Genomic DNA, 13,077 nt, shown 5'->3' with positions numbered 1-13,077 from the left:
TATAATGGATAAGCAACAGGTCCTACTGTATAACACAGGAAACTCTATCCAAACTCCTGGGATAGACCATGACGGAAAATAATTTTAAAAGGATGTTAAAAAAAAAAAATTATCTATCACCCTAGAAATCTCAGGCAAGTCCCTTAGGAGTTACCTGGTAAACACAATCTATGGAGTCACCACATCAGGACCAGTAAGCACACCAGAGCAGTTTTCAAGGAAGAGAACTGTTGTGGATTTAAAATATCCTCAAATTTTTGACATTTCTTCTTTCAAAAGGTAGAGTCTAATTTCCTTTTCCTTGAACGTGAGCTGGACTTAACAACCCGTTTCTAATGAAAAGAAAGTGGCAGAAGTAATGGTGTGTAACTTCCAACGCTAAATCATCAACATCAAACATCAACGCTAGATCATCTTGCCTTCTTTTGGAACACTCACCCTGGGGACCAGACGGCGTGTCATGAGGAGACTTAAGCAGCCTGTGGAGAGAGGCTGCTGGGGAGGGATCACAACCTCCTGCAAACCAGCAGTGCCAACCTGCCCGCTCACATCCCTCCCCAAAACGGCCCAGCTGAGCCACCTCTAAAGAAACAGAAATCAGTGTTTTTTGTTGTTTAGGCCACTTAGTTTGAGGGTAATTTGTTATGCAACAATATATAACCAATGCTAACAACCTATTACTTCCTAGAACCAAATTTTATCTAGAACAAGATGTCAAAAATCACTCACTTCCGTTTAATATTATACTTTGCCCACGAATTTTATGTTAATAAAATTTCAAATTTTCTTTCCTAATACACTAAGTAGTGATCCTCTTCTAATTTCCCCAAATTGTTTCATATCAGTTCATAATATTCATCGGTTTCTAATGTGAAGAAAGAGCAACCTAAGCGAACTTCAGTCAGTCAGCCAGGATTTGGGGGACCATCTTTCCTTTGAAGTACTGTTCTAGTACTCCCCTAGGGACTGAGTGGAGAACCATGGCCTTGAGGTATTTCTCATTTAGTTTAAATTAATAATCATGAAGTAATTTATGTTTTTTGATTAATTCTTTTTCCCTGGCTCCGAAGATTACAGGCCAATGGAAGAAGGTTTGGAAAGTTTCTCCTTTACCTCAGTGAGGGATCCACAAGCTACACCACCATGCAGGGCTTCATCCAAAGCAGAGAGAGTCGTAGATAAAAAAGCTGGTGAGGGCACAGCCGACCTCTGTGTCTTTATCTCATAAGCCTGAACAAGAAAAAGATTAAGTTCTTTTCAACCTCCATATTTATGCAAAAACATAAACCAACTCCATACTAAACTTTACCAACGGAAACCCCGATCTACCTTTTTCTCTCTATTATTTATTTGTTCAATGACTATTTATTCTGTGCTAGATTTAGGGGATATGGTATAAAAGACAGAGCCTCTGGCCTCATAGCACTTATACCCAACTAGGGACTATGAAATGGGGACTAGAAACTGGGCAATTATATTATAATTCACTAAGAGAGACTGTGATACGATAAGTGGAGTCATGGAAACATTGTAGCTGATCTGTATTTTGTGATCCAGGAAGGCTTCGTGGAAGATCTGGATGTCTGAGCTAAAACCTGAAATGGCTGTTAAACGGGCAAAGGAAATGTTGCATGTTCCTGCCAAAGAGACAAGAAAGAGAAGCGAAAGGAGATGAAATGGAAACTAACAAAAACTACAGAAAGCAGACAGAGTTCATTTAGCATGGCTAAAAGATGGAGCATGGTCGTGGTGTGGCAAGTGATGAGGCAGGAGAAATAAGCAGGGACCAAATCAGGAAGAGCTTTGCTGAAGTATGGAGTCCAGGCTGAGAGCAACGAAGGGTGATGGGGTGGCAGGATCAAGTTAGCGTTTCAAACCAGTTGGGTTGTGAAGAACAGCCTGAAGGTAGGTAGGGCAGACTAAGAAACGGCCCCCAAAAGATAGCCACGTTAAATCCTCAGAACCTGTGAATGTGACCTTATTTGGAAAAAGGGTCTTTGCACATATGGTCAACATGACTACATACCTACTAGCAATGTGTAAGAACACGTGCCTCTCTGCAATCTCTAACCTTAAAAATTACTACTATTTTATTAACCTACCCAAATAAACTGAGGTCAAGTCACAGGATTGCAATCATGTATTCACTCGTTCATTCCACAAATATTAATTAATTCCTAGAGCTTTTCATATATTATGATAAGCTCTAGGAATACAGCTTATCATATATCATATACTATACATACATATGATAGACACTTATATACATGATACATATATATGTAATATAAGCTCATATGATAAGCTCTATCACATATATCATGATACACATATATCATGTATATATACATATATATGATAGAGCTTATCATACATCATATGTCTATACATATATATGATAGATACTTTTCGTATATCATATACTATGATAAGCTCTAGGAATAGAGTGGTAAACCAAACAGACATAGTTTCTACCCAAAGTTTACAATTTCATAAGTCTAAGGCTCTTCTGCCTCTATAAGGATGTAGGAAGACCAGCATACTAATACTTAGGAGTCATAAATTTGCCCACTCTTGCCTAATCTCATCTATTGAATTCTTAGATCAGTTAAACCATGGATTATAACTAGAAAAGCTTGAGTAAAAAGCATGTGATTTGCATCTAATTTAGAAATACCTAAATAGTGCTTACAATCTATCAGACAACATAGGTGGGCAAAGGAACACTTTACAGACACATAAAGGTGGCCCCGTCTGTTAAGAACACAGTACTTCCTTTGACTCTATAAGTGTACTTACTAGACTAATAGATTTGGTAAAATTTTAAAAAAACACAAAAATAATAAAACGAACAGAACAAGATTTCGAAAATGACAGTGTGTACATAAGATAAAGAGGAATAAAGTGATATGCCTCTCCACCAGCTTCTCTTCTACTTTGGTGGCTGCTTCTCAGACTCATCATCGTCTAATCTGATTTTTAAATGTTGGCAGGACTCAGGACTTGATCTTGGGCACACTCTCCATCTTACTGTGTATACTTCCTAGGCAATCTCTCATCCATTTTTCATGGCTTTGACTATGATGTTGACACTGATGACTCCCCAATGTACCCTTGTAGTACAGACCTCCCCTTCAACTCTAGGTTCACATATTTAACTGCCTACTTCACATCTCCACTCAAAGGTTGACAGTCACCCAAATTCGACAGGTACTAAACTGAATCCATGATCTGCCCAACTCAGATCTGATACTCTTCCAGTATTCCTTATCTCAGGAAATGGTACCACCCAGTCTCTCAAAGCAAAATCAGTGAAGCATCTCGGATACTTTCCTGTACCTCACCACGACTCACAGTCAAAAAAGCCACCAAATCCTACTCATTCCACCTCCTAAGCATCTCTCATAATAATTGAAACTACGCTATCAGCATCAATATCACACTAACAGTCCATGTCACAATCACCTTCTGTCTGGAATACAGAGATATCTAACTAGTCTTCACAAAGATTTCCTTGCTCCTTCTCAATCACTTGTGTATGTTCAAAGACTGAGGGTTTTTTATCAATGTTTATTAAAAGTATAGTTGATTTACGATATGCCAATTTCTGATGTACCACAAAGTGACTCTGTCATACGTACATACACATTCTTTTTTTTATTATTTTCCATCATGGTCTACCCCAGGAGATTGGATAGAGGTCCCTGGGCTATACAATAGGACCTTGTTGTTTATCCATTCTAAATGTAACAGTTTGCATCTACTAACCCCAGACTCCCAGTCTGTCCTCCTCCTTGGCAACCACAGGTCTGTTCTCTATGTCTGCGAGTTTGTTTCTGTTCTGCAGATAGGTTCATTTGTGCCTTTTATTTTTTTATTTTATTTATTTATTTATTTATTTATTTTGGCCTTTTAGGGCCCCACCTGTGGCATATGGAGGTTCCCAGGCTAGGGGTCTAATCGGAGCTGTTGCCACCAGCCTATGCCATAGCCACAGCCACACCAGATCTGAGCCTCATCTGTGACCTACACCACAGCTCATGGCAATGCCGGATCCTTACCCACTGAGCAAGGCCACGGATCAAACCCACAACCTCATGGTTCCTAGTTGGATCCATTTCTGCTGTGCCACAATGGGAACTCCATGCATACTATTTTAACCCTCTATCTTCTCCCATAAAACAAAGTGAGCTGTTCAAAGTTACAAGATGAACAACAAAGCTAAGACTACTACCAACTTTTTTTGTTTTTGTTTTTGTTTTTTTTTGCCTTTTTCTAGGGCCGCTCCCATGGCATATGGAGGTTCCCAGGCTAGGGGTCCATTTGGAGCTGTAGCCACTGGCCTACGCCAGAGCCACAGCAACGCGGGATCCAAGCCGAGTCTGCAACCTACACCACAGCTCACGGCAACGCTGGATCATTAACCCACTGAGCAAGGGCAGGGACCGAACCTGCAACCTCATGGTTCCTAGTTGGATTCGTTAACCACTGTGCCACAACGGGAACTCCAGAGACTGCTACCAACTTCTAACTGCAATTCTAATTCTCCTTCTGACTATTCTGTCATTAAGGTATTTTTCTCAGATCACAAGTTAAATCTGAACAACAACAACAAAATACTCAATCTGTACACTGCTTTCAAAATTTTAAATGACACTAATATTCTTTCCTTCCTCTTCACAGAATTGGACCCTACTTTATTGCTCAGTGGTTACCAAATTTCAATGTAAGACAGTAAGGTAACTTATAACCCACATAATAAATACATTTGCAAAGCGCTGAACAGACTTTTAAGCAACTCTTATTCTGCAAGAAAAAGATATTTTCTACCATACACTCTACATTTTCTACCAAAACCTACATTTTGAAAAATGTAAAGTCATGAAACAGAAAGTATGAACTAATAACACAACTTGATGAGGGCTTATTACGAAAGACTTTAACACTTCTCAAGAGTGAGGATAAGTTTTCAAGTATTACTCATTGAATCAATAAGCGAGCATAAGTCCACTATGTGTACATTATGATGCAGAATAAGGGACGACAGTAAAAGTTAGTATTACAGAGACAGGGCCACTCTAAAATTAAGCGTATATTATATTTTAATCATGAGATCCACAAATGCTACCCAAACAAACAAGAGAAAGATGACCTTTTTGAAATATCACTACCAACCACAGAGAAAAAAATTCCTGCTGCCCCCTTCATTCCCATAATTAGAAACTGTCTCCCATAAGCTTATAAACCACATAAGTTGCTTACATATATTCTCATTAGAGGACCAATTCATGGTGCAAGAATCGGTATTTAGAAGTGCTCATCTCTATTTTTGCTGTTGCGTCCAAAGATTTTAAATGAGACAAAGAATCATTTCAAAATAAAAATCATAATTTAAAAATATATATACCGTTTGCATCGGTGGGGCACAAGCTCTGCTGACCAAACACAAAAGGTCATGGACACCTTGATAACTAAGGCCAGTCATCTTCATAAGCTCCAGTGGGGAAAGACACAGAAAGTCCTAAAAAAACACAAAGAGAATATTTTAAACATATATGGGCAACAAAGATACTGGAATTAAATGGGAACTATTCATGTGTACATTAAAACATAATTTATTGCAGATCAAAGATGTATATATTTCTTACAGTATTTTCCCCCTAAAATGCCTTAACTAAGATTAACTAAGACATCATGACATGATTTTATCTTCTAATTATCCAACTTAGTTAGCATATACCAGAGGACACACCAAGTAACAATAGGTAGCAGCAGAATCCAACCCAGGTGTCTACTGCCACTGTCCTTGTGCCTAAAGGAGTTTGGGCACAAACAGATGCCCAGAACATGTCAGGTTGAAATGAATTTCTTCCTAAGCTATGAGATCATTCAGAGGAGGTATTTAATAATTGAGAGAGAATAAAACTGACTATGGAATTTAATGTTAAATTTCATACTTTTTTTTTTTTGTCTTTTTGCCATTTCTTGGGCCACTCCCATGGCATATGGAGGTTCCCAGGCTAGAGGTCAAATCAGAGCTGTAGCTGCCGGCCTACGACAGAGCCACAGCAACATGGGATCCGAGCTGCGTCTGCGACCTACACCACAGCTCACAGCAATGCCAGATCGTTAACCCACTGAGCAAGGGCAGGGACCAAACCTGTAACCTCATGGTTCCTAGTTGGATTCATTAACCACTGCGCCATGATGGGAACTCCAAATTTCATACTTTTTTTTGGTTGTACCTGTGGCATGCAGACATTCACAGGCCAAAGACTGAACCCAAGCCACAGCACTGACAACACCGAATCCTTAACCACTAGGCCACAAGGGAATTTCCAAATTTCATACTTTTGAGAGTGTTTCAAAGTATGAACGTGAGGATTTTTAAATGTATACCAGAGGAGGCAAAGATACCATTAACAAGCAAAGCAATTTTTTAAAAACTGCAGCATGCTCTGAAAGTCTCTCTTATTTAAGGATTAAACCCTAACGTAAAACCTTAGATCTGGAGTTCTCTGATGGCTCAGTGGGTTAAGGATCCAGAATTGTCACTGCTGTGGTTTGGGTCAGATCCCTGGCCCAGAAACTTCCACGTGCCACAGGTGCAGCCAAAAAAATAAATAAATGAACATCAAATCTTATTTAACCTCCTAAGAGGATGTGCTTCATTCTTATCCTTAAAAATGCAAAATCTGCTCTATATATTTAGCTCACTCCATCAATAGAAAAATAATCCCATTAATTTTTCTTGCTTTCAAGAAAAATTACTCATTTTGAGTACCCTCTCCTCATTTGAGTCCTGTTTCTATGTAACAACAAAATTTCTTTTAAGAGGATAAAACTTTTCTAGAATCCCAAATAAATGGCAGAGGTGTACTTCACCTTCTGCCTTGAGCATTCCCTCTACCCACTCCCATCCCAAATGCAAAAATCCTGAATTTGGATAAATGAAATCAAATTTGGAAATTTGGAAACCTAAGAGGTTTGTTATTTAAAATTAGCAAGCACCAACATTTATCTTTTTTTTTTTTTTTTACATCCCTAAAGTTTCATATTTCAGGTGGTAATTAAGAGTTGTTTGGGTCCAGTTAAGATTAATTTGTATTTAAAGTTTCTCAATGAGAAAAATTAAATAAATTTTACCTGACACGTAATGATGTGATGTCTGTTCAGACGGTCACACAGCTCTTGTGATAAACCCACTCGTCTTAGTTTCTTGCTACCCATGCCTTAAGATGCAACAAGAAAAAAAAACCTTGAAAAAAACATGGCAAAACAGCATAAGCAATGGTAGATGGGCTATCCAAAACACTCTACAAAATAAAAATTCTACAAGCCTTTCCATATACAAAATGAAATGCACAGTATTTAAAATTCTACTGATAAAATAAAGGAAGGCTATAGAATCTTTCTAAATATTTTGAATAGTGGAGACAGCTATTTGTCAAACATGCACACACAGAAATAAGACAATATAAGAAAGTGCATTTGGGGAGCTCCCTGGTACTTTCACCAGTGCAGCCCAGGTTCAATCCCTGATCTGGGAACTGAGATCCCCCATCAAGCAGCTACACACTGTGCCCCACCCCCCCAAAAAAAGAAAAGAATATGCATTTCCAGGGAACTATAATCATATCCTGTAACAAACCTAAAGGAAAAGAATATGAAAAAGAATACACGTGTGTATAACTGAATCATTTTGCTGTACAGCAGAAACTAACACATTGTAAACGAAATATATTTCAATAACATAAATTTGAAAAATTAAAAAAGAATGTGTAGGAGTTCCCCCGTGGCACAGCAGGTTAAGAACCCAGCATTGTCACTGCTGTAGCTCAGACTGCAGCCATGGCCATGGGTTTGATTCCTGGCCTAGAACTTTGAGAGTGTTTCAAAGTATGAACGTGAGGATTTTTAAATGTATACCAGAGGAGGCAAAGATACCATTAACAAGCAAAGCAATTTTTTAAAAACTGCAGCATGCTCTGAAAGTCTCTCTTATTTAAGGATTAAACATGCCTTAGGCACGGCCAAAGAAATTTTTTGTCTTTTTAGGGCCACACCTTTGGCATATGGAGGTTCCCAGGCTAGAGGCTGAATCAGGAGCTGTAGCCACCAGACAGAGCCACAGCCACAGCAATGCCAGATCTGAGTTGCCTCTGCGATCTACACCCCAGCTCACGGCAACACCGGATCATTTAACCCACTGAGTGAGGTCAGACGTGCATGCTCATGGATGCTAGTCAGGTTCATTTCCACTGAACCACAACGAGAACTCCAATTTTTCTTTTTTTAAATGTGCATTTCACACATTTCACAATTCTTTAAAACTTATTATTACATGAATAACACCACTTCACATGTGTATGGCATCTTTAAGATTTCTCAGGCATTTATAAAGTTTATTTGGATGTGTAATTAACCTTCAAGACATATATACAAACAGCACTCCCAGAAAGTCTTTACTTTTGTTGCACTATAACAATAATAAAGTTATTGACCACCTATTATATACCAGGAACTATTCCAAAGCGTTACATAAATTATCACATTTAAGCCTCTTAACAGCCCTGTAAGGAAGGCTGATCCCATTTTTACCCATGAGAAAACTAAAGCCTAGAAAGGTTAGCTATTCCATCGTTACCAGAAAAAATAAATGGTAGATCCAGAATTTTAACCCAAGAAGTCTGACTCTGAGGTCCATCCTCTTACTATTACACTCTGCTTCAAGTCGATAATCATAATTAATCTTTTTCCAATGAGTCGGAACAAACCTCTGAATCAAATGAGATTTTATTACTTCAGGTGTTATTTACAAACTGAAATTGTTTTTTGTTTTTTTCTTTTTTGGCTGCCCCGCAGCATATGGAGTTCCCCAGCCAGGGATCAGATCTGAGCTGTAGCTGTGACCTAAGCTGCAGCTGTGACCTAAGCTGCAGCTGTTTCAATGCCGGTTCCTTAACCAATTGTGCTGCGCCAGGGATCGAACCTACGTCCCAATGCTCCCAAAACACCACCAATACCCCTGCGCCACAGAAGGAGCTCCTGAAATTATTTTTTATTCTACTAGCTGCTCACATTCCCACATGCAATTAAATTTCACTCCTGTCCTTGGGCCCCAGGCCTAAATGAGGCACCTGAAATAGTTGCCTTCAGAGGGCACAGTCTTTAGGGCATCAGCCTATTGTGGCCTCTTTTGCCTGGCAAAGCAATAGAGCAATTTTTCTCTCCAGGGCGGGGGGGGGAAGCTGCCTTCAGAGAGTTAGAATAGAATCACTGTGATTCCCTTAATAATGAGTACAAAGGACAAGCTGTGGGGCTCACTCAGATGGCAAAATATCCTCCAGATAGATTAGAAACAGGAACTCTTCATTGTTCCAGGGGATAAAACAATTACCAAAAAAAAGAATAACGTTTTGGAACAAAAAGTATATACTGAGACAGACTGTAGATATTTGTCTATTTTCAATACAAGGCCCAAATTTCTACTTAACATCTGTATCCTTGATCAAATTAACACTGTCTTCCTCCTTCCCTCGTCCTTTCTCTCACACACATACACACAAAAACAAAATACACCCCTCTCCTTTTTCTCCAAGGGGATTTGTCAGTAGTGGTTTCTGTTTCCCAAACAGAAAGTATACCAAGTGACTTGCGCTATATCATTGCCCAGTGCTTTCACAGATCAGGGACCTTTGGGCAATGATGTCACCTAAACTGATAAATTCAATCAAAAAGGAGAACTGTAAACCTCAAACTACCTCGATTTTCACAATGACTAACTCTGCTATCTCTGCCTTCTTAGGCCCACTCCCATCACTTGCCTGAACTATTGCAAACTGCTTCTGGTCCCCTCTGTCCTGCAACCTGCCTCCCCCCCCCCAAAAAAGATCCATTCAAGTAAGTGTTCCTTGCACAGATGCTTCTTCAGTGCACACTCTGGGAGCTCCCGTCGTGGCTCATCAGAAATCAATGTGACTAGTATCCATGAGGATGCGGGTTCAATCCCTGGCCTCCCTCAGTGGGTTAAGGATCTGGCGTTGCCTTGAGCTGTGGTGTAGGTTGCAAACACGGCTCAGATCTAGCATTGCTGTGACTGTGGTGTAGGCCAACAGCTATAGCTCTGATGCAGCCCCTAGCCTGAGAACCTGCATATGCTGTGGGTGTGGCCCTGAAAAGCAAAATAAATAAATAAATAAATACACACTGCTGAGCTCTGAGGCACAAGAATCATTTAAGCGTTTTTCCTCCTCTTTGGGAACTCGCAGTAAACGATGAAAGAGAAGTATACACAAATAATCACAGTCATTCAGTAAGTATTGTCACTGGAATTTAAATGTGCTTTGGAACCAGAGAGGAAGAAGTAGTTCCTTCTTCCTCTGACCTAAAAGTCACAATCCTGTCAGAGGTAGCCTGCTAGAAATTTGTTCCAATCCTGTTACTCTCATCCTTTAAAACTGCCCATGGTTCCCTGAGACCACAAGATAAATTCCACACTTCTTAATGATGGCCTAAAGAGTCTTCATAAACTGGTCCCTCACTTCCCTCTCATTCCTATTTCAGAGTGCAAGGGCCAGACCCTGGCCTTTCTTGCAAAGTCACTTGCTTCCCAACATCTTAGTTTCCTCATCTGAAAAACAAGCACAATTCAAATATCTGCTCCACAGGAATGCAATGAAGGTTAAAGGATGTGGATGGAGCATGGCATGTGGAGACCAAGGCTGAGTCATTATCAATTCCTTAAGCAAAACAGCAATTGCTGCCTCACCGGACCTGCCTTCCAGCCATAACATTGGTAGGTTACACAAGCACCATTCTGCCTTCCTGACTTTCTTCCACAAAGACTTGCCACAACTTAGTCTCTTCCCCTCCAATGTTCTCATTCTACTGTGTGCACATTTGTCCAATAATCTTATTAACGTATTGTCATGGCTTGCATGCTTATTTCTTCAACCAGAAACTGAATTCCTGCTCTGCTTGTGCGTGCACGCGCATGTAAATGAGGGGGTGAAGGAAGACATTCAATCCTGGAAACTGAATCCTCTCATTTAAAAAAAAACCCACACGTTAGACGGTCAATGGAGACTGCGAATTAACAATGATATATTTCTTGAGCCCTTATTAGGCGCCATTGTAAACCCAGTTTACAGATTAAGAATAATGAGGCACTTGATTGAATCACTTGAGCAAATTCTAACAACTAGCACACGGTGGAGTCCGCGCATTCGAAACCAGGAATCTGACTGCAGATCCCATGCTATTAAATACCTCTTCTTCAACGTCACCTGAAGATAGGCAGAACACTAAACGTCCTTTAATGACGAGCTCCCCTACCTAGACCTCAAACTACCTGCAATTGCGAAGATGGATGGACATCAAGAAGCGAAATCATCATCCCAGAATCCCCTAAAAGAGCTGCTCCCAACAAGTTGCAGCTTCCCAGCATCGCTCACAAAAGAAGGCCGGACGCCTTCACATGCGCGGCGGGTCTCAAGTTAAGATCCCTAAGGACCCAAGGGGGCGTGCCCTGTAGCCAAGAGTGACTCTCTGCTCCCCTAATAGGAACACCAGGGGTACAGAAAGCGAGCAGAAAATAATGACCGCACCCCACTTCCCCGAACCGCCCGCCACATGAAACTTTCCAGTACCGGGTCTGCAGCATCCAACTTTCAAAGTTTCCCCTACCCCTCACACAGTTCCCGGTGGAAAGTGACGCGAAGCAACAACCGAAATGCTGGTTGGGCCATCCGCCTGCCAAGCATCCAATCAAAGGTAGGCACAGACCCAGGTCGACTCCGCTGCTTGCTGGGAATTGTAGTTCTATAAAATAAATCTACGAATACCAATTTCCCAATACAGTGGTTATCAAAATCCGGTGGAGAGAGAATTCCCTTGTGATGCAGAGGGATTAAGGATCCAGCATTGTCACTGCAGCGGCTCTAGTGGTTACTGTGGCGAGGATTCCATCCCTGGCCCCGGAACGTCCACCGTTGGGGGGGGCGTGGGGGGGGTGCGCGGAATCCAGTAGAGGGAACATCAGATCAGTAAGAAGAGTATGAAGAGTGGAATTTTTCTTTTATTTCTTTTGTCACTACATATAAAATTTGCATAATGGATCAAAAAGACGTTATTTTTCTGGGCGTAGATGAGAATCCTCCAATCATAGAAGAGATTTTGCAAAAGAGCCTTTGATTTGTTTCGGTTTACTTTTCCACCACTCTTTGGTGGTGAAATAATTTGGAAAATGCTGAATGAAAATGCTCAAACCAAAAGCACGTAATGGGGAAATGTAAGAGTCTATAGTTGAAGAAAAACGTGAAGGAAACCAAATCAAAGGTTCAATGTAAAAGCAACTGTAATTAGGAAATCGTTACTTTTTAAGAGTCAGTTTCAGATTATTGTATTTGAGAGAGGCTTTTGCTCACTCTTTGCTCTCATCTCCTTTGTGCATACCTCTATCTTATAATTTAGCCCACTGCATCCTAATTATTGACTTGCACCCCTCACTAAACTTGTGAGCGTCTTGAGGACAGGGACCGCATCTTATTCAGCTTCTAAAGTAGGGCCAGGCACACATATCAATTAACAGTTGTCGGGTAAATGAGCAAATGAATGAAGTTAGGCAGAAGAAAATGGGAATTCAAAACGTAGGGTTCTGGGATTATAAGAGGGCCCAAGTGTTTGTTGCAGTAATGGAGAAGGACTGGTTTCCCTGCTCTGAGTATCCCCAGGGCGTGGCAAAGCACTATCACAGGTTGGCGCTCAGTAAACGCTGAGTTCAAACTAGGAAGAAAAGAGAAGGGAAAAAAAAAATCAAGGCATACAGCTATTCCTAACACTTGCTCCACCGAATGCAGAATGGAACCTGTCAAGCGGAATAGCTGTCAAAACTGTGAGGGATGGTCCTGAGCCAGGTGATAACCTCTTTCCTAGCTACCTAGCTTTCTCTAGTCGCTAGAGGTGGTGTCACGAGACCAAAACAAATATGGCGCTTTATTTGCATCTTTTCCCTCCATTGACCAATACGAGTAGGCAGTAGGCGTTGTCCTCGTCATTCCCGCCCCTCCCTTAACC

General features: G+C 40.6%; 1 protein-coding gene across 5 annotated transcripts in view; it reads right to left on the bottom strand.

Annotated features, from left to right (window-relative positions):
- The window catches only part of RAD51B (RAD51 paralog B), a 760,911-nt gene extending 749,184 nt beyond the window's left edge, over window positions 1–11,727 (bottom strand). For 2 of the 5 annotated variants that reach the window (XM_047797790.1, XM_047797794.1), the window contains exons 1-4: window positions 11,652–11,727; window positions 7,147–7,232; window positions 5,408–5,521; window positions 1,114–1,230 (exon numbers count right to left, since the gene is read on the bottom strand). In XM_047797790.1, the coding sequence (XP_047653746.1) occupies window positions 1,114–1,230; window positions 5,408–5,521; window positions 7,147–7,230 (315 nt within the window). In that variant the 5' untranslated portion in view covers window positions 7,231–7,232; window positions 11,652–11,727. Of the gene's footprint in view, window positions 1–1,113; window positions 1,231–5,407; window positions 5,522–7,146; window positions 7,259–11,353; window positions 11,569–11,651 lie in introns of those variants that run through there. The other 3 variants (XM_047797793.1, XM_047797791.1, XM_047797792.1) reach the window with 3 other exon arrangements.
- Between the last annotated feature and the right edge of the window lie 1,350 nt (window positions 11,728–13,077).

This window comes from Phacochoerus africanus, chromosome 9 (genome assembly GCF_016906955.1).
Source record: "Phacochoerus africanus isolate WHEZ1 chromosome 9, ROS_Pafr_v1, whole genome shotgun sequence".
Lineage (NCBI taxonomy): Eukaryota > Metazoa > Chordata > Mammalia > Artiodactyla > Suidae > Phacochoerus > Phacochoerus africanus.
Note: the sequence above shows the minus strand (reverse complement) of the source record. Positions and strands in the feature narration are given on the sequence as shown.